At 51.1% G+C, this 26824-nt stretch overlaps 1 protein-coding gene across 1 annotated transcript; it reads right to left on the reverse strand.

Moving 5' to 3' along the window:
- Positions 1–229: 229 nt before the first annotated feature.
- On the reverse strand, positions 230–26163 carry MEX3D (mex-3 RNA binding family member D). Its single transcript, XM_054013982.1, has 2 exons — positions 25353–26163; positions 230–2478 (listed from the first exon to the last, which is right to left on the reverse strand). Exons 1-2 carry the CDS (start codon positions 25939–25941, stop codon positions 1208–1210), a joined length of 1860 nt encoding a protein of 619 aa, XP_053869957.1. The 5' UTR covers positions 25942–26163; the 3' UTR covers positions 230–1207.
- Between the last annotated feature and the right edge of the window lie 661 nt (positions 26164–26824).

Here is a 26824-nt window from a genome sequence, read left to right on the forward strand (position 1 = left end):
CAAAGAAAAGAGAGTCAACACGCACATACTGTCTGAATAGTTTTGGAAAGCCAGAGCTTAAAACGGAGCCTGCCGTTCTTTGAACAAACTCCACGGGCAGGCAGGCAGTACGAGTGGTCACTGTTGGGCTGCACCATGCCAGTGTTTCTCTGTAGAGTCAAAGTGATGTAATAGTTAATGCTGTGACCTCGCAGAGAGCAGCACACCGGAGAGACCGTGTACATTCATATATAGTAAAAAGTCTTTATTAAGAAGTCAAAAAATAAAACTCTTGATACAATTTTCATAACCGTCAAGTCAGCTCAGCAAATATATAATCAGTACTTTAGCCATGTAAGGTTAAAGGTCCGTTATTTTCTTTTAAAATAAAATATATTTTAGTTCTTAAAATTTATTCAATAAAGTACATATTTTCCTATAAATTCCCTACATATACATAAGAGGTAAAAAATAAAAAAATAAAACTAAACAAAACAAAATAAAAAGGCGATCAAAATAATCTTTTTTTGCGACATGACGTGCTTAACTGTGCCCCCAACTGTCCCACACCTCTTCTCTTCCCCAGTCCTCCCCCACCCCCATCCCAGCCAAGACACCTGTCCTTTTCAATGCATTGTGGGCAGCTTTCACATTGGCAAAATAGAAGATAAAACTGTTACCAAAAAAAAATATAGATATATTTATAGAACCGTCAAGAACTGTCCAAAAAAAATAACTACATACAAAAACCCAGAAAATTATAATAATAATAAAATGCTTTTAAAAAAATAAAGACAACCCTTGTGTGTCCTAAAATAAAAAGTGCAACCGGACCTTTTCTTTCTGTTTATTTCACTTTGCAAACTGAATACTGTTATTTGGAAAGAACTGTTGAAGAACAGCTGCCCGTTCTCCTCCCCAGCCTCCACACCTGGGTTCAGAGTTAAAGCTATTCTGTAAACATTTGATTTTTTTTCTCCCTCCTGCAATTTCACACCCCTCTTTCCTGTCATTTTCCATGTCCCTTCTCCCCCCCAACCCCATCTTCCTCTCCAGCTTTCTACCCAGCAAGAAACATGGTCTGTCCCCTCCCCACCCGCAGTCCCAATCCAATCCCTTAAATAAAAAGGTTGATTTAAACAGTTAAAAGTTCTTAAAAAGCTGTGTTGTAGGGAGAGGGGTGGGGGTGGGGGGTGGCGGCCCATCCGATCGGACTCCGGATGGACAGCTAGGAGAAGATGTGGATGGCTTGAGTGGCCGGGGTGTGGCAGGCGGGGCACTCCGGCTCGGCTTTGCCGCAGATGCGGATGGCGCACTCCATGCAGAAGAGGTTGTGGCCGCAGGGCACGAGGGCAGCGATGACCTCACTTTCGAAACACACCATGCACTCCCGGGAGCTCTTCCGGTGCCCGTCAGAGCTGCTGGAATCTGTGGGGGAGCCGGAGGTGCCGGAGATGCTGCCCGGCAGGGAGGAGGAGGAGGAATAGCCTGTGCTGTTGGAGAAGGAGGAGAGCGAGCCCTGGGTGGGCAGCCAGGACAAGGTGCTGACCGGGTCGCTCTGGATGCGGCGGGCTAGGGGGTGGTCCAGGGCGACGCTGCTCTCTGGGAGGGTCGGGGAGTGCCGGGGCGTGGCCGTCCTGCTGATGCTGCTGTTACGTCTCTGCGAGCCGTTGATGGAGGAGCAGCTGCTGAAGGCCTGCAGGGGGTTGGAGCGCTCGAAGGGAGACCAGATGGTGGTGGGTGTGGTGAGGTCCAGGGCCAGAAAATCGAAGCCGAAGTCAGAGTCTTCGGAGCTGAGCGGTGGCGCCTGGGACTCGCTGAAGTTGAAGCCGTTGCTGGTGCTGTACGGGCTGGTGGGGCTGGCGTCGGCTATCCGGCCACTGTAGTAGGATTCGGTGGAGGTGCTGCCCAGGGAGCTCAGGCTGTCGTTGCGAAGGCCGGCCGAAGGCCTGCGGGTGGGGTTGGGGGCTTTGGCCCACAGGCTGGCCGTGCTGCCCAGCAGGTCGAGGCAGACGTCGGTGCCATTGGAGTGGAAGTCGTTGTCTGCGCTGACGTCGATGAAGGAGCCTGTCCTCATGGTGATGTGGGCTTCGATCTCCTCCCGGGCCCGGTCCACATTCTCGGGCATCCCCGTCACCTCAAAGACAGGCTCTTTGTCTCGGCTGGGCGTAACAATGTACGTGTGCGTCTGCTGTTGGATCCTCTTGATGGTGGCCCCCTTGGGCCCCACCACCAGGCCCACCACACGGTAGGGGACTCTCACCTGGATGGTGGTCTGCCCTGGCAGGTTGGGGGGACCCTGCACGGTTCCCGACAGGCCGTTGACCTTGTTGCGCGTTGCTCGGATCATGGAGAAGTGTTCAGCCGCCGAGAGGATCTCCCTCTTGGCCATTTCCACATCCTCTTTCCGCCCGGTCACGATGAAGATGGGCTCCTCCCCTCTGACTGGTGTCTTGATGTAGGTGTTGGTTTTAGCACGCAGGGCTTTGATCTTACAGCCTGGAATGCAAAGGAGACAGGAAAGCGACACATGTTAAGTCCCAGGTTGAAGCTGGGAACCAAGCGCACCCTGCTGCCCGTGGAAGCCAACAGAACTGAATTCACACTTACAACCGGAAAATCTTCCGAGAGGGGAGGCCTCACGCTTCACAGCCAGGAAGTTACACCTGAGTTCTGGTGAATGCTATGGGCTAGCGTGAAACACGCAGGCTTGCTGACCCCCCGTCGCCATGTCCACTGGGGCAGGACCTCGGGACCCCAGCCAGGGATCAGGGCCCCATCATGTAAACACGACACAGATGGTCCCTGCCCCAGAGAGCTCCTTATCAAGGAGTGAGACAACATGCAACAGGTGAACACAGAGGAAAAACACCTGGGCGGAGAGGTGGAGGCAAGGTCAAGGGGACAGAGACAGACACGCTCGCCCAAGTTAATAGTTACGGCAGCCCTAGGTGGTGGCCTTCCCCCTCAGAGATGGATTGGAAGGAAGTGGCTGAGGACGCAGGCACAAGAGTTACTTTTACCTCAGCAGCGGGTTCGAGAAGGGGCAGAGAAGTGACCCTTTGGGTTTTTTTAAATCCCAATGCTTCCTTTATTTGGAGCTGGAGAATGTCTTCCCGGAGCTCAGGAGGCAGCAAACTCTAAGCGAGAGCAGCCTGTGACATGGAGAGCTGAAATGACCCTGACCCATGAGCACTCCAATGACCAAAGGATGGGGGGTGGGTTGGGGGTGTTTATCTAAACAGAGTCCAGGCAGGCTGAACAGAAGGGGACCCCCTCTCCCCCCCCCCATCTGCCCTCTCTCTGCCATGCCCATCTTTTATTTCTTCAGTTCCCCTTATTAGCATGTGTACTGTTAGCCTCTCGTCGTGGCCCCATTGAGACCCCCTGTCCAGACACACACACCGGGAGAATTTCTTCCCTTCTTCCTTTGCTTTTGGTCTAAAAAAATGCATGTGTTTCTGCCTGGAGGAAGAATTCAAAATGGAGGACAGGGAACGTGTCCACTAGGAGTTCCACAGGAGGGGCTATGTTAATTAGGGGCTGAGCTAAGGGCCTATATATGCAGCTCTGGCTCAAAGATCTCTGGGTCAGGCAGAGTGATCTAGCCCAGTGGTTCTCAACCAGGGGTACGGGTTCAGGAAAAGTCTCCCCTCCCACCGAGCAGGAATGGGAAATGACTCTGAACTTGAAGCTTGATGTGAAGGAGGATGTTTGGACCACAGGGCCAGGGACTGACCTTTGCTAGAGAAACCAGTGACACACGGAACCAGGCTAAGGAAAATGTTTCCTGGAGTCAATAACTGGAATATCAGCAGTATTGTGCAGCAAAATGTCTCCCAAGAGGAGTTAGCACATTGGTGGTTCGGTAGAAGTCACAGATACAGTGGGGGAGGTCTAGCTTTGGTTTCTGGCCAGCAGAGAGATGAGTTTTATTGTCTCCAAATATCAGTAGAAAAATTCAGACCCAAACAGGGTGTGGTGGGAGTCCGCAGAGCTCTTCCAGGGGGTCCATCAACTCCTCTAGAGATTTGCCTAGTTTTACAACAGGCTACGTAAAAAGCACTAGTGACGTCAGTACAAACTAAAATCATACAGACAGTGACCTACTTATACTGCTCTCTATACCACACACTGAAATGTAAGTACAACATTTATATTCCAATTGATTTATTTTATAATTCTAGGGTAAAAAGGAGAAAGGAAACAATTGTTCAGGAATAGTCGCTGTGGCACTTGTGTCTTTTTAGAGCTGATTTTGTGAGCAAGTCGTGTTGAAGTGAGGTGGAACTTGGGGGTCCGCAAGACATATCAGACTCCTGAAAGGGGTACAATCGTCTGAGAGCCGCTAGTCTAGTGGATGGGGTGTCGGCCTAGGACTCAGAAGACCTGGGTGTTACTCCCAGCTCTGCCACCAACCTGCTAAGTGACCTTGGATAAGTCACTTCCCAGCTCTGTGCCTCTGTTTCCCCTCCCACCTGTTGTCTGTCTTGTCTATTTAGACCGTGAGCTCTTGGTGGCAAGGAGCGTCCCTCACTGCGTGTGTGCAGGGCGCCTAACTCAATGGGGCCTTGATCTAAGCTGGGGTCTCCAGAGGCGACTGGAATACAACCAGTAACTCCCTTAACGCCGATCAGAACCTTCTCTGGGGATACATTTCCGGTAGCTACGGTCCCACTATGCCCGATCTGTGTTCGCGCCACTTGCGCTCGGATCACTTTTTGTAACAAAATCCACACAAGTGACACATTCTAAATCTAGAGCCCAGGCTTGTTTCCTGCCCTTCGTTCCCAATCATGAAGGCAGAGGAGCCCACATCCTCTGTGCCTGCCCAAGCTTTGGTTTAACCCAAACCATTATCAATCAACTGTACTGCAGCAGCACCTAGCAGCCCGTCACGACCAAGAGCCCATCATGCCAGGCACTGTACAAACACAGAAAAAAAGACAGTCCAAGAGAGTCACCAGTAAATATTGATAACACCATGAGATATGTTAGAAGGACCCTTGTCAGGCAGGTTATCAACCTATCTAAGGCATATGTCCCCCACATTACTGTAGTGACAGTGCTTCTCACAATCTGCAAGGCATTTGTCATCACAGAACCCATGTGCGTCAGGGCAGTGCGATTATACCCATTGTATAGGTGGGAAACTGAGGCACAGAGAGACATTGACACGCCCAAGATCATATAGACAATCTGTGGTGGAGCAGGGGCTTGAACAGGGCTCTCCCAAGTTCCAGGGCTGGAGCCCTAACCACTGGACCAGGCCCAAGGTTTAGGCTTTGTAGAACCGTAGTAATCTGCATATAAAATGGGTCTCCTTTCACCACACCCCTGCAAAGAGGCTGTAGTCAGGTCGTGACTGCGTTTAGGAGGTATACCACAGCACACTGACAAGGGCATTAAGTGCGTCAGAAAATTAAAACTAAAAATTGTCAAAATGAGCAAGCAGAGTGCATTTTTAGATGCCAAATCCTTGCTTTTTGATCACGTTAATTCATCACTTACAAAATTCAGCCAGTCATTCACAAAGGGGTCTCCTGGTCATGTGTGTGAATGATTGGGGCTCGGCCCTATCAAACAGGCGCTCTCTCACAGTGGTTAAATACATTCAGCTCTGTAGAAGCCAACAAGAGAAATGAGTTACATTTGAAACAGGAGCATCAAGGTGTCACAAAAGCCCGGGACCCAACCAGCTGTTCTAAGCTTGAGAAGGAGCTTGGGGACCAGACAGTCTCTGGAGGATGAGAAAGGAGTGGGGAAGTAGTTTTAAAAAGCTCCAAGAAGACTCCCCGGCTTTGGAGATCATGCATAGAACCTAGAACATAGAGCCAATCAAGAAGGTCATAGTGGGTGGCTGCTACGCTTTCCCAAAGCCTACATCATGACAAAACTCCAGGATGACAACTGTGGTCAACAGCTTTGCTCGTTGTAGCTGACAACTGCATTTCTCTGGCCCAGTGGGACACACTAACATCAGTTCATCTGTGTGGGGGACAGAACTTTCTCGGGGGCTGGTCCGAGATTGTGGAATGAACTTCCCCCAGGAACTAAGGAACGTCACAAACCTTCCACTCCCAGTGCCGGATGCCTTTCTTTTACCTGGCTTCTCTAACATAAATAGAGAGCAACATGTATATTAAAATAAATAAATAAATAAAAAGGGCCCTAAAATTCTACCAGAACAAGACACGATCCTGCACAAGCTTCTCCTCCTGGGAAGAGAAGGAGAGAAACAACATGTGATTTAGTTGGGAATTGGTCCTGCTTTGAGCAGGGGGTTGGACTAGATGACCTCTTGAGGTCCCTTCCAACCCTGATATTCTATGATTCCATGTGACGTGTAGGGTCAGGGCGCTTAATGCACAACTGGAAGGTGCTCGAATACTACAGTGATGAGCGTGGTATAACTACGCTCCTCTGGCACAACGGTGTATAAAACAGAACAGGAAGCTTCCTTCCAGGCCCGTGCATGAAGGATATTCAGACTGGTGTGACCGCACTGATGCAGTTACATTGATGCAACCTTTCTGACATACGCAGGGCCGAGCTGGCACAGCAGGGCTTATGCTGGTGTTACACCAATGGTGCTTCAGCAGAGAGAGCGACCCCGACTTGGTGCTGGTGCAATGTGCCTACGTTAGGGGTTTGCATCAGGAGAACTAAATCAAGAGCATTTACACTGGAGCTAGTTTTTCAGTGTAGACAAGACCTCAGTCAAGACTCTGTGGCACTAGCCGCAGTGGGGATATTTCCTATAGCCGGGGTGAGTAAGGAAAGATGTATGCCACTCTCTTGGGCCTCCTCCATCAGGAGAAGAGCTACAATACAGTTACTCCCACACGGAGACCCAGTGACTGCCATGGGATTCCACATGGCAGTAATGATACAGGCAGATGGACCCTCTGCGAGAATTGTGGCCTAAGATCTTGACTGGATTAAAGCACCCAGCGACTTGTAGTGTTCAGAGAAAGACTGAATTGTGCTGGACCGAATGTAAAGGGGATTCTGTATTGAGTCTGCTGGAGACAGACAGACCCTGTGGTTCTCTCGGTCTCTCTAAGTTCCCGCTGGCACTGCCCAGAGTCACCAAGCCGGGGTCTCCCTAAGTCTTGGAGTGGAGCAGACAAAAAGGGGTGTTGTCTCCACTACAGATCTCGTGTTCTAGGTGCTATAAAAGGCAGCAAATAAAGCAGAGAAGCAAACCTGTTCACTGCAAAGAATTTAGCTCTGGGGTTGGCAACATGTACATTTGGGGGCCCGAGCCCCAAAGTCACTTGCGCACCTAAGGTACGTTCCAGCCCTGGCCTGCGGCTACGTCTGCTCAGCAGGGGGCTGATGCTTGGCATGTCGGGGTTTTCCCCACCCAACCAGCTGTGAATTTTTGGGGGGGGAAGCAGAAGGGAATGAGGAGAAAGAAAACCTAACGAACAGATGCAGCTGGATTTTACTTATGGAAGCTGCTCAATCATAGACTATCAGGGTTGGAAGGGACCTCAGGAGGTCATCTAGTCCAACCCCCTGCTCAAAGCAGGACCAATCCCAACTAAATCATCCCAGCCAGGGCTTTGTCAAGCCTGACCTTAAAAACCATTAAGGAAGGAGATTCCACCACCTCCCTAGGTAACCCATTCCAGTGCTTCACCACCCTCCTAGTGAAAAAGTTTTTCCTAATAGCCAACCTAGACCTCCCTCACTGCAACTCCTTGTTCTGTCACCAGGTACCACTGAGAACAGTCTAGATCCATCCTCTTTGGAACCCCCTTTCGGGTTGTTGAAAGCAGCTATCAAATCCCCCCTCATTCTTCTCTTCTGCAGACTAAACAATCCCAGTTCCCTCAGCCTCTCCTCATAAGTCATGTGCTCCAGCCCCCTAATCATTTTTGTTGCCCTCCGCTGGACTCTTTCTAATTTTTCCACATCCTTGTAGTGTGGGGCCCAAAACTGGACACAGTACTCCAGATGAGGCCTCACCAATGCCGAATAGAGGGGAATGATCACGTCCCACGATCTCCTGGCAATGCCCCTATTTATACAGCCCAAAATGCCGTTAGCCTTCTTGGCAACAAGGGCACACTGTTGACTCATATCCAGCTTCTCATCCACTGTAACCCCTAGGTCCTGTTCTGCAGAACTGCTGCCTAGCCACTCGGTCCCTAGTCTGTAGCAGTGCATGGGATTCTTCCTTCCTAAGTGCAGGACTCTGCACTTGTCGAACCTCATCAGGTTTCTTTTGGCCCAATCCTCTAATTTGTCAGGGGAGCCGACTAGCCGATGACACTCCCTGATCAAAGGAGTGAAGATAAATTGCCCGGGGGCCCTGTTAGCGCCGTTTCGAGGGTCTCTCTCTCTCTCACACACACACGGCATGCCAGGTGTGGTCAGCCAGAATGGCCACAGCGCTGCGTTTCTGGGCTCAGATTGGAGGACACACCTGAGTTCATCCCCTCTCACACTCTACTGGACTCCGTCTGCCAGCCTCTGGGAGGCATCATAAGAATCAAAGCGCCGCACCATGGTCAAAGTATGCAGGAAGTTGAATGTCAATTGAAAAGCGTTTGTCTCTTCTGTTGGTGGGGTTTTTTTTGGCACTAATTTAGGGCAACAGCTGGGTGGGTGTATTTATGGCTAGGGGCTGTAAGGACACGACTCATTTAGTAGCCTGCTGGGTGGGTATATTTATGGGTTGGTCAGCGCGGCCAGGTTTAGTCTGCTTAAGTGGGTCTGGGAGGTTGGGACTCCTGAATTACCAGCCTGGCTGTGTCCCTGATGGCTGTGTCTCCTGCAACCAGCCATTTCCTGCTCTGGGTCCCAGTTCCCCCATCTGTGAGATGAGGGTAACACTCTGGGCGTGGAGATGAACCATCAGGCCTACAAGCAGCTCCTTTAACCTGAAGATCTCAAAGCAGTTGCCATCATGGCAGATGTTCTCCCCTGTTTACTGATGGTGAAAGAAAGGAGCAGACAGGTTAGGAGACTTTGCCCAAAGTCACACAGCAAATAAGTGGCAGAGTTAGGAACAGAACCCAGGTTGCCTGACTCCCTGTCCCATTGTGGGACCACGCGATCATGCTGCCTTCAAGAGGCACGGCTGGTAGAGCGCTAACTCAGGGCTGAGGATCCTCGGGCTTTTGTTAGTCCTGGGTTTGGAGAAAAACTCACATCTCTGGCACTCTCGAGTAATGTGCCCATTCGAATCTCACCGTGTATAGTAAGCGGCTCAATCCCATGCAATGAGAGGTTAGGGGAACCGGCACAAAGCCTGCAATGAAAGGAAGCCTTCTGCCTTTCTCGCCGGCCACAGGAAAGAACTACATACACACACACTGTTTGCTTTGCTCCTAGGAGTCCGTCCTCAGCACTGTTGTGAGACAGCTACGTAGTGACATGGAAATCAGCCTACCACGTCAAGAAGGCTGGTGCATCTGTACAGTAGCTCTGCTTCAATGCATCCATCGCATTGATAAAAAGGCATTTACACTTCTAGGCTGACGTGATGCTGGCCACACGTTACCTTGAAGGAAGTTTCCTACCCACCTTCAAGTCTCATTACGCTAGTGATCTTGCCAGGGTTCTCTCTCCACGCATTTCCCTTGGCTCTGCCTCCATCAGGGAAAGGATGCACCTCAAACAGATTGCCAGGAAATGAAATGCAGTAGCAAAAAAGAGAAAAGTTCTGGGACTTGATCCCCTAGAAACAGGAGAGCGCAGAGTTCACCCACACAGAGCTTTGGGCCAGGAATTTCAGTAAGAACTTTTCAAATCCCAAACTATTAATGGTCTCACTGCACCCTTTAGCTGATCCGCAATGTTAAAGGGGAGATGCATCCCGGCTGTTACGCCACTGAAGCTACACCAGGGTAAATCACTTCCTTCTTTCAGCAGAGATCAGGATTCTGGGGTCTCCTGGCAAGAGCTATCAGCTGAACGGCACAAGGGAAGGAGGCGGTAATCACCCCCTGCTCTGTTCACACCCCTAAGGCACCTAAGAACCTGGTTTGCAGAGGTGCCGAACACCCCCCAGCTCCTGCCAAAGCCGACTGAAGCCACGAGGGTTCCAAACCAGGCCCGAGGTCTTTGATCAGCAACATTTGATTTAATTGGGGATTGGTCCTGCGTTGAGCAGGGGATTGGACAGGTGACCTCCTGAGGTCTCTCCCAACCCTGATCTTCTAGGATTCACTTTTCACCCTTTATGCTGCCTGCTTTCCATAAGCAAAGCCGGATGTGAACGGGATAGCGCACCTGCCAGTAAGGCCGGCTATGTCATTTTAACAGTGCGTATTTTGTATATACCACGCTCACTGCATTCCTCCCCTAGGAGATATAGGGCTGGTTCTTCACCACCGGGTACCTCGTGCAAAGGGTGTGTAAAATACTGCCATTGGCTCTGGCAGTGCTTTACATTTGCTTTGCACAGGTGTAAGTGAGAGCAGGGAAGAATCGGGCTCACAAGCAATGCAGGGTTACAGCGGGAAGGGAGCCTGGTGGATGTGCAGTGGAGCTCAGAGTCCAGCGCACGCTCCTCTGGAGACCATCCTCATACCTGGGATTTGAAACGTTTCCCTTACAACCCTCGCTCATGTGTCTTGGGGGCATTAAAAAAAAAAATCAGGAGCTTCTGAAAGGTTCAGTGAGGTCCAGAGTCGAAAATGGCAGCTGCTGGTGCAAGCGGGCTGGTGCATTTGCACACGTGCTGGCCATGCTCCCAGTAACGTTTTGTAGCCTGGCATCAAAGGGCTGCCTGTTATTCTGGCCCAGGAACAGTGCCATTCCTCACTTCCTGTTACGCCAGCCTCCAGCATGCGCATTGCACCAATGGGGTGCTTCTATTGTGAGGTCATTGAAACAGATGCTATTGCTGGGTGCAGAACAGAGGGGAGAGTTCATACAACTGCTCCAAAATAAAACCAAACTCTGCTCCTCTGGCTAAGGCAGAAGCCCTCAGCAAGAGAGGTTTCATACTGAGATTGGTCGGAAAACCCACGCTCTTGGAACAGGTACAATGTACCTGAACTTCCATAAGCACCAGGGTAAATCCCAAAGGGACGCAGCCACTTCACAAATCAAGCACCACCCAGATCTATCTCTAGTTAACGCCTTAAGAAATACCCTTCTCTGAATAATTCTAGTGGCCACTGGATGACACCGTTGCTGCATGGGGGAGGCGTCTAATCCCCAGGGCAATTCAATATGAGCTGGGGAAAGACTACTCTTTAGTGCCATAGGGGTTACAGGGTTGGGGCCAGGCCTGCTGACGTTCCGAGCACCCACAGATTCATTTTAAGGCCAGAAGGGACCATTATGGCCATCTGTGTAGCACAGTCCAAGGTTACCAGCATCATCCCCCTTTTACAGATCCCACGCTGAGGTGAGGAGGGACGACATGACTTGCCCAAGTCACACAGAGTCTGTGGAACAGCAGGGAATTGGAACCCCTCTGCAATGGGAGAGGAGGGCGATATCCCTAGAACATGCAGGGTCAGTGCTGCTACGTTCTCGTCACGCACCCTGTGCACACCCTGGAAACCAAGGCCGCAAACAGCAGACTGAATCGGGATAATCCGGATCCTGATTACTCATAGACTTTAAGGTCAAAAGGGACCATTATGATCATCTAGTCTGACCTCCTGCACAATGCAGGCCACAGAATCTCATCCACCCACCCTGTAACAAACCCCTAACCTATGTCTGAGTTACTGAAGTCCTCAAATTGTGGTTTAAAGACCTCAAGGTGCAGAGAATCCTCCAGCAAGTGACCCATGCCCCACGCTGCAGAGAAGGCAAAAAACCTCCAGAGCGTCTGTCAATCTGCCCTGGTGGAAAATTCCTTCCTGACCCCAAATATGGTGATCAGTTAAACCCTGAGCACGTGGACAAGACTCACCAGCCAGCATCCAGGAAAGAATTCTCTGTAGTAGGTTACAGTGGGAATGGAGCAGTATTTGTTGGTCCTTCACGTTTCCTTCTTCAACTCATTGGTTCATGCCATTGCAGAGGCCTGGCAAGATGTAAAGCCGACAACAACGTCCAACTGTTTCAGGAAAGGCAAATTTGTTGTGCCGTGGAAGGTGGGCGAGACGAGGATGTTGAAGAGTTTGTCGACCCCCCCGAACGATGTCCCACTTCCAGTCAACATGGAAAAAGCGGGGTCGATCATTCAGTGGGGGGAGGGGAGAAGGGCACAAACTTTGCTAAACTTAGTAGCTGCTGCGGCTGAGGGTTTGGTCACATTCGGAGAGCTGCCCGATGAGGAATTACTGAGGCCAGAGAAACGAGCTTGTGTTGATGAAACAGATCATAATCAAGAGAGTGAGGATGATTTTGAGGACGTTCCACCTCCAACCAACTCTAAGCTGTTGAAGGTTTTGCACAAACTTTGGCACTTTTCGCAGCTAGGGGGACGACGTGACAGGGTCTACAGGTCTCTTGGGGACACTGAATTCCATCTTCAAATCAAAATTGTGACTGAGAAGAAGCAGAGCAAATTAACAGAGTTCTTTCACCTGACATGAGTTTATCCATTCATAATTAATGTACAAGTGGATACTGTATAAACAGAATGCACTTGGATGTGGAATACTACTTTAATGTAGGTTATTACAGTATTATGTATTTGCTTAGCAGATGCCCTCATCCAGGGTGACTTACAGGGCATACGAAGTATTACAGTTAAGTGCGAATACAAAAAACGTTCACAAGTAAGAACAAAGAGGCTGTGTTTGTTATCATGGTCGATGTCGGATTATTCTCAAAACATAAAAATAAAACTTGATACTTTTATAATGTGAACTCCATGAATACCACTTTATTGCTACAATATGTTAGTAGGCTACAAATGCAGAACAGAGCACATGTTAAAATGTACAGGATGTACACTAATGCAATACTGTAGCAATAATAACAAACATACATTGCATTGTTGCAATTATAGATAGTTAGCGAGTACTGGAGCTCTTTTACGTCTCAGAAAAAGCACGCGGCCTTTGGTCAGACGAAACGCCCCATAACAGCAACAGCTGCTTAGGAGCAGCACAGCAAAAGGGAACGAGTATGTTGCTACTAGCGAGTATCTTCTGTAGTGCTTAACGAGATGGGTCCAGTTACTGTGGCTGCAGTTCTACTGGTATCAAAGCTATACCCGCATAGCTTATTCCTGTATGGGAAAGAGAATAAGCCACATCAGTACTAGGCACCTTTATACCAGCAGAACTGCAGCCACACAGGGCATTCCCAGTATAACGACACTGGGAAAATAAACCAAACACCGTTATAGCCGTGTAAAATCTGTGTGCAGCCCGGGCCTTAGATTCCAATGGAGCTTAAGAACGTGCTTCAGGGCTTTGCTGAATCAGGCCCTTAGTAAATGGCCAGAGAAGAGTTTCAGCGGGAGTTCGCACAGTGCAGAGGGTCAGCTGCTAAGGAGGTGAATGGCTGGCACGGACACAGACTGAGCGGCTTGTAATTTACAAGTTGCAAGGGCAGATCCAACCTAAAAAAAAAAAATAGACAACAGAAACCTGTACTGCCGTGTAGGTAAGTAACAGCCAGAAACCAAGCCACGCTGGAGATTGAGACTACACTGCAGTATACGCACAGAGCACTGGGCAATGGGAAACCGTGCAGGCCACGGTTCCGTAGAGAGCAGCTACAGATCTGTTAGCACACTCAGGAATCCCGACCCGGCACACAAAGGAGGCCGTATCCTATGCAGGGACAGTTACTATGTAGCAGCTTGCACTGCCCTGGGCAGCTGGGATGTCAGGGAGAGCGCCAGTATCTGGGAGGGGTCTTTGTTCACTAAGGATGGAACAGGGCAGCAGAGGTGCGACTAGGGCAAGGGATGTAAAGCGGGGCACTGGGGCAGGGGAGGAAGGGAGGCAGACGGGCGGGACAGTCCCGGAGAGCTAGGACAGAGGGGAGCCGTGCTGTCTGGAGAAACCACTGGGGAGGGAGCGGTATCGACCGCCCTGATCCAAAGGGTGACGAAATGGCTGAATGGCAGGCCTGCTGCACCAAACAGGGAGAAGGAGAGCTGCCCATCAGGGCTGTAGAGGGGCCAGGAACGTTCCCAAAGGTGGCGGTGTGGCTACACGTCGTATTTACTATTTGTATTTGCAGGTCACCTAAGAGCCCTAGTCACGGCCCAGGCGCTGTACGAACAGAGCACAAGCCACTCCCTGCCTCAGAGAGCTGGGTAAGCTGAGCCGCGTTGCTGTACGGTATTAACACAGAACAAGGCTGAGCCGCGTTGCTGTACGGTATTAACACAGAACAAGGCTGAGCCGCGTTGCTGTACGGTATTAACACAGAACAAGGCTGAGCCGCGTTGCTGTACGGTATTAACACAGAACAAGGCTGAGCCGCGTTGCTGTACGGTATTAACACAGAACAAGGCTGAGCCGCGTTGCTGTACGATATTAACACAGAACAAGGCTGAGCCGCGTTGCTGTACGGTATTAACACAGAACAAGGCTGAGCCGCGTTGCTGTACGATATTAACACAGAACAAGGCTGAGCCGCGTTGCTGTACGATATTAACACAGAACAAGGCTGAGCCGCGTTGCTGTACGGTATTAACACAGAACAAGGCTGAGCCGCGTTGCTGTACGATATTAACACAGAACAAGGCTGAGCCGCGTTGCTGTACGATATTAACACAGAACAAGGCTGAGCCGCGTTGCTGTACGATATTAACACAGAACAAGGCTGAGCCGCGTTGCTGTACGGTATTAACACAGAACAAGGCTGAGCCGCGTTGCTGTACGGTATTAACACAGAACAAGGCTGAGCCGCGTTGCTGTACGATATTAACACAGAACAAGGCTGAGCCGCGTTGCTGTACGGTATTAACACAGAACAAGGCTGAGCCGCGTTGCTGTACGGTATTAACACAGAACAAGGCTGAGCCGCGTTGCTGTACGATATTAACACAGAACAAGGCTGAGCCGCGTTGCTGTACGATATTAACACAGAACAAGGCTGAGCCGCGTTGCTGTACGGTATTAACACAGAACAAGGCTGAGCCGCGTTGCTGTACGGTATTAACACAGAACAAGGCTGAGCCGCGTTGCTGTACGGTATTAACACAGAACAAGGCTGAGCCGCGTTGCTGTACGGTATTAACACAGAACAAGGCTGAGCCGCGTTGCTGTACGGTATTAACACAGAACAAGGCTGAGCCGCGTTGCTGTACGGTATTAACACAGAACAAGGCTGAGCCGCGTTGCTGTACGGTATTAACACAGAACAAGGCTGAGCCGCGTTGCTGTACGATATTAACACAGAACAAGGCTGAGCCGCGTTGCTGTACGGTATTAACACAGAACAAGGCTGAGCCGCGTTGCTGTACGATATTAACACAGAACAAGGCTGAGCCGCGTTGCTGTACGGTATTAACACAGAACAAGGCTGAGCCGCGTTGCTGTACGATATTAACACAGAACAAGGCTGAGCCGCGTTGCTGTACGATATTAACACAGAACAAGGCTGAGCCGCGTTGCTGTACGATATTAACACAGAACAAGGCTGAGCCGCGTTGCTGTACGGTATTAACACAGAACAAGGCTGAGCCGCGTTGCTGTACGGTATTAACACAGAACAAGGCTGAGCCGCGTTGCTGTACGGTATTAACACAGAACAAGGCTGAGCCGCGTTGCTGTACGATATTAACACAGAACAAGGCTGAGCCGCGTTGCTGTACGGTATTAACACAGAACAAGGCTGAGCCGCGTTGCTGTACGGTATTAACACAGAACAAGGCTGAGCCGCGTTGCTGTACGGTATTAACACAGAACAAGGCTGAGCCGCGTTGCTGTACGGTATTAACACAGAACAAGGCTGAGCCGCGTTGCTGTACGGTATTAACACAGAACAAGGCTGAGCCGCGTTGCTGTACGGTATTAACACAGAACAAGGCTGAGCCGCGTTGCTGTACGATATTAACACAGAACAAGGCTGAGCCGCGTTGCTGTACGATATTAACACAGAACAAGGCTGAGCCGCGTTGCTGTACGGTATTAACACAGAACAAGGCTGAGCCGCGTTGCTGTACGATATTAACACAGAACAAGGCTGAGCCGCGTTGCTGTACGATATTAACACAGAACAAGGCTGAGCCGCGTTGCTGTACGATATTAACACAGAACAAGGCTGAGCCGCGTTGCTGTACGATATTAACACAGAACAAGGCTGAGCCGCGTTGCTGTACGGTATTAACACAGAACAAGGCTGAGCCGCGTTGCTGTACGATATTAACACAGAACAAGGCTGAGCCGCGTTGCTGTACGATATTAACACAGAACAAGGCTGAGCTGCGTTGCTGTACGGTATTAACACAGAACAAGGCTGAGCCGCGTTGCTGTACGATATTAACACAGAACAAGGCTGAGCCGCGTTGCTGTACGGTATTAACACAGAACAAGGCTGAGCCGCGTTGCTGTACGGTATTAACACAGAACAAGGCTGAGCCGCGTTGCTGTACGGTATTAACACAGAACAAGGCTGAGCCGCGTTGCTGTACGGTATTAACACAGAACAAGGCTGAGCCGCGTTGCTGTACGATATTAACACAGAACAAGGCTGAGCCGCGTTGCTGTACGGTATTAACACAGAACAAGGCTGAGCCGCGTTGCTGTACGATATTAACACAGAACAAGGCTGAGCCGCGTTGCTGTACGGTATTAACACAGAACAAGGCTGAGCCGCGTTGCTGTACGGTATTAACACAGAACAAGGCTGAGCCGCGTTGCTGTACGGTATTAACACAGAACAAGGCTGAGCCGCGTTGCTGTACGGTATTAACACAGAACAAGGCTGAGCCGCGTTGCTGTACGGTATTAACACAGAACAAGGCTGAGCCGCGTTGCTGTACGGTATTAACACAGAACAAGGCTGCGCTGCTTGGCGGGTCGATCATTCAGTGGGGAGAGGGGAGGAGAAGGGCACAAACTTTGCTACACGTCTAACAACAAAGTTAGATCCACGTTTCTACTACAGACAAAAGCGAATCTCGTCCGGCCCCCGGGGGAACCACTCGCAGCGACATTCCAGTTTGTAACTCATCCATTCGCTCCCGCTTGGTTTGACAAACACGCCGAGAGGTTCCCTCATCTCCAGCTGCAATAGGTTACGTTTCACTTCAGGGTCCTAAAAGAAAATGTTCAGTCCTGACGTAGGCTCGATCGGGACATGTCAACAGGTGCTTTACTCTAAGCACGTGCTCTAGTGCTCAGTGCAGGGCAGGGGGTGAAGATGGCCATAGCTGTATTCAAACCAAGCAGCCAAGCTTGGTCCCGACCCACATCTCCACCCAGCAAAGGGAACTCAATAGACTGGTTTAAATGGGATGCTTCTCTTGAAATCCTCCCTTCCGAGCCCCAGTCACTTGCTGACATTTATACTCTGCTGTTTGGCCAAATTCCTCCGTCTCATTTGAAATGGGCGTGCGGCTCTCTCCACGGCCCTTCCTGCAGTGCTGCAGGGGGCAGAATGGCTACGTTTCAATAGCAGGCACATATATCGTGATAATCATCTTACGCTGACACCGTGCCTTTCATCCCTGAGGGATCACGACGCACTTTAGAGGGAGACACTAATGTACAGAACCACACACAGGAATCGCAGAAGCCACTTATGAACTGCACCCACCTCTGGGGTGGAAATGGTGCAGCGTTGCTGTGCGCTGTTAAGACGTTACCATCCATTTAGGACAGGAAGTGAAGAACAGCGGAAACAGGGCAGAGGCAGAAGGCAGGTACCCAAGCTGGAATCTGGCCAAGTCACCAGCGGGGAGCACTTCACGAACGCCCGGGGTGGGGCAGCAGCTGCTGGAGCCCATCGCCTCTCTAAACTGACCTGGGGTGATGTTGGTGAGAAACCAGAGCGGGATTAAGAGTCTCTCACTTCGAAGTGCCACCGGGGTAGAAAATATCTCCCCGACATTCCTAGCTAGTGCAGCGTGGCCACGGCTGCAGGACTGCTCCAAATCAGAGTCCCTTTTGCACCGTAAGCATAGAGTTTGCATTCACACACTGGGTTTACTGCTCTTGGCTCAGGCTTGGACTTGAGGAAAGTAACTGACTTATTCACACTGCATGGCTTCTCACCCTCCACTGTCCAGGACATGTGCTGCCCCACAAGAACTGTTTGGATTCAGGCTGCCTGAGCTCTGTCTTCACTCCCCAAATGCAAGCCAGAGCTGAGCTGTGGGACAAAACCAGCACGTCACCCCCATGCTCCTGGCTCCCCAAGGACAGAGCACAGGACCAGGAAGCGAGCTGGACAGTAGGGAGGGGAAATAGGTCCTTTCTGCCTTGGTTTGGGATACTGTTGCTGACTTCATTTAAAGCTGGGTCTCTTTGTTCCTGCCTTTGGTCTGGCCAAGCCCCTCTCCACCAGCTTCCCCCTCCTTTCACTTCAGCTCCTGTCCCACAAGACTCTGTCCGAAGCCGGCTGACTCCACTTTAGCATCCATCAGGCAGGGGCTGGTACACACCCTGGCTACAGTTACCCTCTAGCACACCCCGAGATCACACACAGGCCAGCCTGCAGTGCTGCCATCCCCGGCAGCACCAAGGCAAGTCTGAGGATGGGCAGGGCTGACCTACAAGAGACGCTGACAGCCCTAGCTGCTGGGACAGCCCCTTGGGAACCTCTAAAACAGGGGTAGGCAAACTTTTTGGCCTGAGGGCCACATGGGGGTTCCGAAACTGTATGGAGGGCCAGGTAGGGAAGGCTGTGCCTCCCCAAACAGCCTGGCCCCTGCCCCCCTATCTGCCCCCTCCCACTTCCCGCCCCCTGACTGCCCCCCCTCAAAACTCCTGACCCATCCAACCCCCCCTTCTCCTTGTCCCCTGACCGGCCCCTCCCGGGAACCCCGCCCCTAACCACCCCCCCGGGACCCCACCCCCATCCAACCCCCCCTGCTCCCTGTCCCCTGCCTGCCCCGACCCCTATCCACACCCCCGCCCCTGCCAGGCTCCCTGGGACTCCCACGCCTATCCAACCACCCCCTGCTCTCTGTCCCCTGACTGCCCACCGGGACCCCCTACCCCTTATCCAGTCCCCCCACTCCCTGCCACAAGAGGTGCCAAGGCTGGGGCTAGATGAAGAGGGGGAGAACAATCACATTTAGCACTTCTGTTGCACTCTTCAGCTCCAAAGCGCCTTGCCAATGGTAATGAATTCATCCTTACGCCACCACTGGGAAAGGCAGGCGTGTGCTGTACCTCTGTGCTTTCTCCAGACGGTGGGGAAGCTGAGACAGGGAGACCGAGCCACCTGCTTCAGGCCACAGCGGAGAAAGTCAGGATACATCTACCCTGCAAAAAAAGCCGGTGGTATGTCCACACAGCTACCAGACACCCGTGGCTGGCCCATGCCAGCTGGCTCTGGCTGCAGGGCTGTTTCAAGTGGCAGGGTCCCAGTGCTTGGGTTCCAGCTCAACCCAGGAAGTCAACACAGCAACGAAACAGCCCCGCAGCCAAGCACGAGTCTGCTGGCATGGGCCAGCCGCGGGTTTTGCTTTGCTGTATAGACATACCCTCAAAGCTTGGGTCAACTGACTCAGGGTCTCTCTATGGAGCTAAAAACAGCAGCGTAAACATTTCCGCTGGGGTGCCGAGACCCACCATCCTCGCTGGGTTTCGGAGCTCGTGCAGGAACATCTAGACTGCTATTTTTAGCCCAGCACAAACCCGAGTCAGTTGACCTGGCTTCTGAGACTTGCTACGGGGGGGGGGGGGGGGGGGGGGGGGGGGTGAAGGGGAGGAGTTGCAGTGTAGAATACCCTTAGTGTCAGCCAAGATTAGCACCCAGATAATGCAGTGATCGGAGAGCTCTGTAATAGCACAGGGTGTTTCTGGCCCTGAGCTCAGACCAAGGGGAAGACACATTTGGGAAGGAAATTTCAGACTGACAATTTCAGACTGACATAAAGGGATATAATAAAATGCTCCTTTTATCTGACATGCTGGGCGTGAAGGCAGAGAGAAGAGCTGGGTTAGGGCTCAGAAAGGACAGAGAGCAGTAAAACAAAAGGAAGATCATTAGCGGCCTAGGTGAGAGCAATACATCATCACCCATGTGAAGTTGGGACTCGTGGTCTTACAGCATGTTCTCAGTGTTGGAACTACTGGGACACCTGGAGTGAGGTCAAACAGCGGCCGTATTTCACACTTCTCTAACATCCAAGGATCTGTACAAACGTCAACTCTTCTAAATCCCTTGCCGAGATAAGAACTGTCCCCATATCACAAATGGGGAAACTGAGTCCCAGAGAGAGGAAGTAATTCCAAGTCAGAGCTAATAGAACCCAGGAGTCCTTTCCCTGCTCCAATCAATGGTAACTTGGGGCCTAGCTGAAGAGAGGGGATGTCAGAAGCGTGGGCCAGTAACCTCCATCAATTCCTCTGCTCCAGTAACCCCGCCCCCGCCCAGCACTGATTTCATTAGTACTGCTATGGTTTTTGCTGGTTCAAAAGAAGACCATATTACTGCAATTCATGCCTACAGCGCTTCTTAGAGCCGGCCCCGCCCACAGCCAGATTCACGAACGGGTTTGCATGCAAAGGCATGACAACATAATCCCTCTGGGCTGAGTTGCTTTTTGGTACCGCCGTGTGCCACCCGAAGCGGTAAGGATGCGGAGGAGAGGGGAAGGGCCCTATGCTCCCCACTCTCAGGCAGCTTGCGGGAAGACGCACAGCCGCTGGGCACCTTCCCCAAAACCGCTCCAGCCGCCTCTCACCCTGGGATGGGGGGTTGCTCGGTCGCGTTTTGCTGAACACCTCCTTGTTTCTGTAAGCTCAGCTGATGAGCTCCAGTTGTTTGACCGAGAAAATGTGCTACTTTACACAGCACAGGCCAGCCACGGCGGGTCCCCGGAAGTCCCAGGGAATCATAAGGTTAATAGACTTGGAAGAAGGGTGGGGAGTCACAGTGAACAACGTATTTCTGATGGGGAAACTGCTGCCCGACAGGCTCTTGAAGTCTTTCACACTCAGTCTATTGTGATAGTTCAGTTTGGTGCTTATGGAAGCCAGGCAACTAAACACAGTACAGCCAAGGGCTGGTATCTGCCTTCCAGTTACTCCCACAAAGGGCCAGGTGGGCTTCAGACATTTTGGAAGGCATGGTCCTTGCTCCAAAAAACTGGTGTGAAAAGCTCTGCCGATGCACCTCAATCCAGATGTGCAACCCCCCCCACACCGCTATTCAGTCTCTGGGATCTCCCCCCAACCTCTGCTCTGCCGATGCTCCTCAATCCTGATCTGCAACACTCCAAGTCCAGGGCTTTCCCCTGAATACACACACTGAGTCTTTCTGGACTGCACAGTGAGTGTGTGATGTGGATAAAATGTCCAATGGTTGCTTAGGTCAAACTGATTTCACCCATGACCCTTCCATTGCTCTCTCCGCCTGCAGGGGCCCATGGTGCATTCATCCTTGTAAACATCCTTGGAACAAAGCATTTCCCACACTACACCTCATGCTCATTTTCCTTATTACAACTGATTTAGGAGCCAAGGTGGCAGAACCTTTACAAGACGGAATCGTAACACAGAAGGAATATATTATAGCCATAGAGGTGGGGCTTAGTAGTCCAAGCACAGATCTAGGAGACAGTAACACTTCAATTCTTATCCTGGCTCAGAAACAATCTTTCAGGCCCAGGAAAAGTCAGTTAACTTCTTGGTCTTAGTTTCCTCATCTGTAAAATGGGGATGCCTAAACTGCACTAAGGCCATGTTGTGCGGTGGTCAGCTCACCAGACTGGGGAGTTAGGAGACATCAATTCTAGTTCTAGTTCTGCCACTGGCTCACTGTGTGACTATGGGCAAAATAATTCCCCATTTTACAGACAGGGAAACTGAGGCAAAGGGAGGGTTTTCCACCCTCAGCTAAGATATCAGTTACCTCTAGTAATTTAGCCCAGACTAGGCACTAAAGCAGTGGTTCTCAACCAGGGGTCTGAGGCCCCCTGGGGGGGGGCCACCAAGCAGGGCCAGCATTAGACTTGCTGGGGCCCAGGGCAGAAAACCAAAGTCCCACTGTTTGGGGCTGAAACCCAGGGCCCTGAGCCCCCCACCCAGGGCTGAAGCCAAAGCCTGAGCAACCTAGCTTCGCAGGGCCCCCTGTGGCATGGGACCCGGGCAATTACCCTGCTTGCTACCCCCCCAACACTGGCCCTGGCTTTTATATGCAGAAAAACAGTTGTGGCACAGGTGGGCCGAGGAGTTTTTCTAGCATGTTGTGGGAGCCTCAGAAAGAAAAGGGTTGAGAAGGCCTGTACTAAAGAACACTGGCAACGGATCTCTGCTACTTTCTCTTAATTGGGAATTCTACCTCACTGGGGTGAAAGGTCCATCCTACTAAAGTAGACTTGACTTTAACATAGAAGCATATTGTAAGGATTAATATTCATGTGTCCATAGTGATCAAGGGATCTTGGTACCCAATTAATTCTGGAGCTTGTATTTCACACCAGTTTCATGCAGCCATAAAAGATTCTTAGGACACTGAAGTTATGCACAGAAGCCCCAGTCATTTAAAACCACAGCTCTCATCATCCCTCTGGTGGGGCTAAAAAAGGCTCAGAGATACTTGTGCAGGGGGCTTCAAAACCACAAGAGCACTACTTGTACTTCCCAAAAAGGGTTGAGGGCACAGTGGAAAGTTAGATCCCATGTCTGGGGAAAGGTACAAGACAGATCTGCACAAAGCCAAGCATTTCAAGCAGACAACCTGTGAATGGGAAGGGCTTGATTTCATTTCTGCACTCAAGCTGAGCTTGATGCAGGACCAAGAGGAAGTGAAGTCACCTTTGTGCCTTCCCTATTCTGGGGCTGGGTCAGATCCAGTTTGACCTCTGATGCAAGTTGGAGCAGCCTCAAAACAGTCCTAATTTGCACCGGTTGTCTGAAGGGCTTTTCTGGTGGTTGAGAATAGCTACATCCCCTCTCCCCTGGAAACGTCCTGACATGCCCCTCCATGGGGTGGCACACAACCAGGGCAGCACCAACCTGATGGCACCCTAGGAATCCCTCCAGAGCTGAATCTGCCAGCCCTACTACTTCTTTATGACAGAAAAGGTGCCGCAGAACAGAACTGAATCAGGCTCCAATTGCCTGGAAGAGCCGGGAGATGAGGGAGACAGGGAACACGGAAAGAGGAAAAAACAGAAAAATATAAAATTAAAAGGTATTTCAATATTTACCCTGTGGGGTGGGGGTAGTGGAAGCAACTACATTCCGTTAGTGTTACGAACCCAAGTTTCTATCCTATTTCAGCCTTTGCATGTGCTATTCCAGGGCGCTCTCTCCCTCACAGCATGCCACTCCTAAATCACATTGATTATTAATGACCTTGCAGCGTATTTGCATAAACCACACCAGTTCCCAGAGTTTGACAAGCATCCAGGCTTCCCTCTGCACCAAGTATTTCCGGGAGGACTAGGAGCACACAACTTAAGGAGACACACATTTAACTTAATAAGGGTTGATGAGACTTGGAATTGTGGCTTTTCTATAGTTCAGTCACCCAAGCAGACAGTAAATCTGAGTTACTAAAAGGGCACTGGACTCTGGTTTGGGATCCTAACAGCTAAGAGATAGAAAAGACCTATTAGATAATTGAATCTATCCCCCAAGAGAGGATGGATCAGAGATTAAGTTCCTGTGGCATTGGCCAAGAAGCAGTGAGATCCTGCTATACTCTGTCCCAGGAGTCAGTTACCCAGGTATCATCCGTACAGCGATCACGCCCACCTTTCGCTGCTTCACAAGCTCTCAGCACAGCCTCCAGGAATAGAAAGGGAACCACAGAAAGTTGAGGCCGAGCATGAGCAGTTGGTATAAATTGGGATTGTGTATGCCTGGAAGTGGGTTGGAGCTCTGGGAGCAGGCCAATGGGAAGCAGAGAGTATGATGTCATCATGCTAATCACAGCATGGCTCTAGCTAACAAAGAGAACAATGGGCTGCCACACTACCCCACTTCCACCCATGAAAAATGCACAAGGGCCCCACAAATCCTATCCATTAAAATGAAATGATCACCGTGAGCCGCACACCTACAAAGAGAGGCAACAGTCGGAGGTCAAGGCAGAAAGATGAGGGAGGAAAGGCTGCACCTCAGACCAAATACACTGGAGGTCAGTTTGCAAACAGGCAAGACTAAGATCTCGACAATTATTTTTTGATACTAAAAATGCCCATTTTATTTATTTTGGGTTTTTCTTTAAGAAGTAACTTTAAAGACTAAAATATATTTTTATTTTAAAGAAACAAAACGCGCCCGGCACACACCCAGCTAAGTACCACAAGCATTGAGGCGTGCCCTTGTGTCCTTTTGTGACAGATTTTTTTGCAGTCAGGGATCCTACGCCCCTCCACAGCTACTTCATATCTCAAGTGTTTAACATATTTTAAATTAGTAGATGAAATTAAGAATCCAACTGAGATCAATTAAGGCTGATAGTAAATATTACATTAAGTGTGTGCGTGGGGGGAAATCATTCAAATAAATGGAAGTATTTTCCATCTATTTCATAGTCATTTATACTTTACATTCTATTTCCACAGACTTGAGAAGTCCAGTAAACATGAGAACTTTGTGGGTGTGTATATATGTAATATACACAGTGTGTAGCAGGCCTATATAGTTTAGACAACAGCAAACTCTAGTCAAATATTTACAAATGTGGAGTCATTTTAAAATGGCACACAGAGAGAGGGCTTGTTCATAAAATCAATAGAATTAAAAGTGTCTCTACATAAAGAGTTTGAAGGGGTTTTATTTCTAACAAGTTTCCACTCCACACTCCTCAGCACAAGGAAACAAAGACTAAAACTGACCCAAATAAAAACTGGGATGGGCCAGCGCATCTCATACTTTCTGATTGCTGTCTGGGGGGTGGGGGGTGTCACACACAAAAAAACATAGAACACACATTTCTGTGCATGCCATGGCTCTCCAAAAGACAAGCAAACACCTTTCTAACTAGATACTGGTACAGAGCAGTGGCCCAGGAGTATTTAAGCTACAGGAATCTCCATTTCTCTCCAAATCTACCAGTGTCCTCTGGTTCCCAAGTCAAGTTATTCAGACACGAATTACATATATAGGATCTATTAAAATCTCTCAGTACATATAGAGGGAATATTTTAAGTGACATATATATAGATATTTTGGCTTATTAACCAGACTCATGGACTTGCATCTCCTCCTTTCTCCATTTTAGATAGTGTGTTACCTGAAGGTATCAAAACTGAAAAGCTGCCTACAATAGAGTGGGGGAATTGAAGGGGTACAAGGGAAGACACACAGACAATGGGTAAAACAAAAGGAAAAAAGGCCGCTGAAGTTTACCTTGTCTCCCCACAATCTCTGCTACATGTTCAGAGCTGGGGACAGGGACACACTCAGTCATGTTCACGCTCTTCTTTCTGCTTCCAATGATGCTCATCTGTTCAGCCAAGATGGAGTGGTGGTGGCCCAGGTGGGGGTGAAAGTTGCTGAACACATCTGGAGGGGAAGTGGTGCTGGAGGTGGAGGGGCTCACATCTGGATCCAACATTGGCAGCCCCCCCAGCATCCCAACTCCCCGGTCCAGCCCTGAGCCATGGTCCATTTCCTCCAGCCCTCCATCCCCAATCTCCAGCACCTCCTCCTCCACTCCTCCTTCTTCAATCACCCTTTCTTCTGCCTCCTCCTCCTCCAACCCCAAGATGGAGAGCTGGTCCAGGGCAAACCTCAGCGCTGCTGCCGCTTCTTCCTGATCGGCCGGGGGCTGCTGCCCTCCTCGCTCCGGCTCGGACTCCGGCAGCGGCTGCTCGCCGTGCCCCTGCTGCCCAGCCCCAGCGGCTGGGGGCGGCGGGGGGGCGCTCAGCAGCCCCAGGCAGTGAGGGGGGCAGCAGGCTGCCTCCGCCCCGTCAGGCTGGTAGATGGAGCTGGGCATACTGGCGAGCCGAGGGGAGCCGGGACCCGCTGCTGGCCGGTCCCCTTCTCCCGGGGCTGACAGCTCCGCCTGCACTTGGAGCCTCTCTCCCTCCTGCTCCCGCTTCTCCCTCGCCGCCGCCGCGCCTCCCTCCGCCTCCTTTGTCTGCTCGCCGGCCGGCCGCCTGCATCCAGCGGCAGCCGCAGGGCTAGAAGGGGCTGCCGCGAGCAGCGCCCCCCGCCTCCCCCCACTGCCGCCCCCCCTCCCGGCTCCTCCCAGAGGCCCAGGACGTCAGCCCCAGCCCAACAATGGGTCAGGGGCGAGCCGGGCGCATGCGCGGCGGCCCGGACTCCCAGCCCATGTGGCCCGGGGAGGGACCGCCGCGCTCGCCAGCCAACCAGCTCCGCCTGCCGCCGCCGGGGCCGGGCCCGGGGCCGGGCCCGGGGCGGGCGGGGCAGCGGGAAGCACGTTGCGAGGGAGGAGGCGCAGGGAGCGCGGCTGGGAGCGGGCCGAGCGCTGATCCCGCCCCGCCCCGTGCGCTGGAGCGAGCCAGACCGGGGCCCCCTTACTCCTGACAGCCCCCCCCAACAAGACTCGCTTTTCACGCTCGCGAGGCTGCCCTGAGGCCCAGGCAATGACCTACTGAGTTCCCCCTAGCAAGGCAGTAAGAGGTGGCTTTGTAAATAGGTTTGCAGCAACAGACAAAGGAAACTCCCTTGCTGGCCGAGGAGAGCTCCTTGGACATCAAGTAAGGTGAGCTGTTTCAGGGCTGTTTTCCTTCAGTCTTCACTAAAAAAGGAAACTGGGATCACATATTCACTACAGTATTAACAAAGGGGAAAGGACACAAACCACCCTAGGGAAAGAACAGGTGAGAGACTATGTAGATAAGTTGGATGTATTT

Source organism: Malaclemys terrapin, chromosome 24 (genome assembly GCF_027887155.1).
Source record: "Malaclemys terrapin pileata isolate rMalTer1 chromosome 24, rMalTer1.hap1, whole genome shotgun sequence".
Classification (NCBI taxonomy): Eukaryota; Metazoa; Chordata; order Testudines; family Emydidae; genus Malaclemys; species Malaclemys terrapin.

Bases quoted from the DNA above. Each gene is read 5' to 3' on its own strand.
- MEX3D (XM_054013982.1), bottom strand. From the start codon at position 25,941: ATGCCCAGCTCCATCTACCAGCCTGACGGGGCGGAGGCAGCCTGCTGC. The intron at 2,479-25,352 runs GTAAACTTCAGC...TTTGCATTCCAG, and splicing joins AGAGATTGTGGGGAGACAAG to GCTGTAAGATCAAAGCCCTG.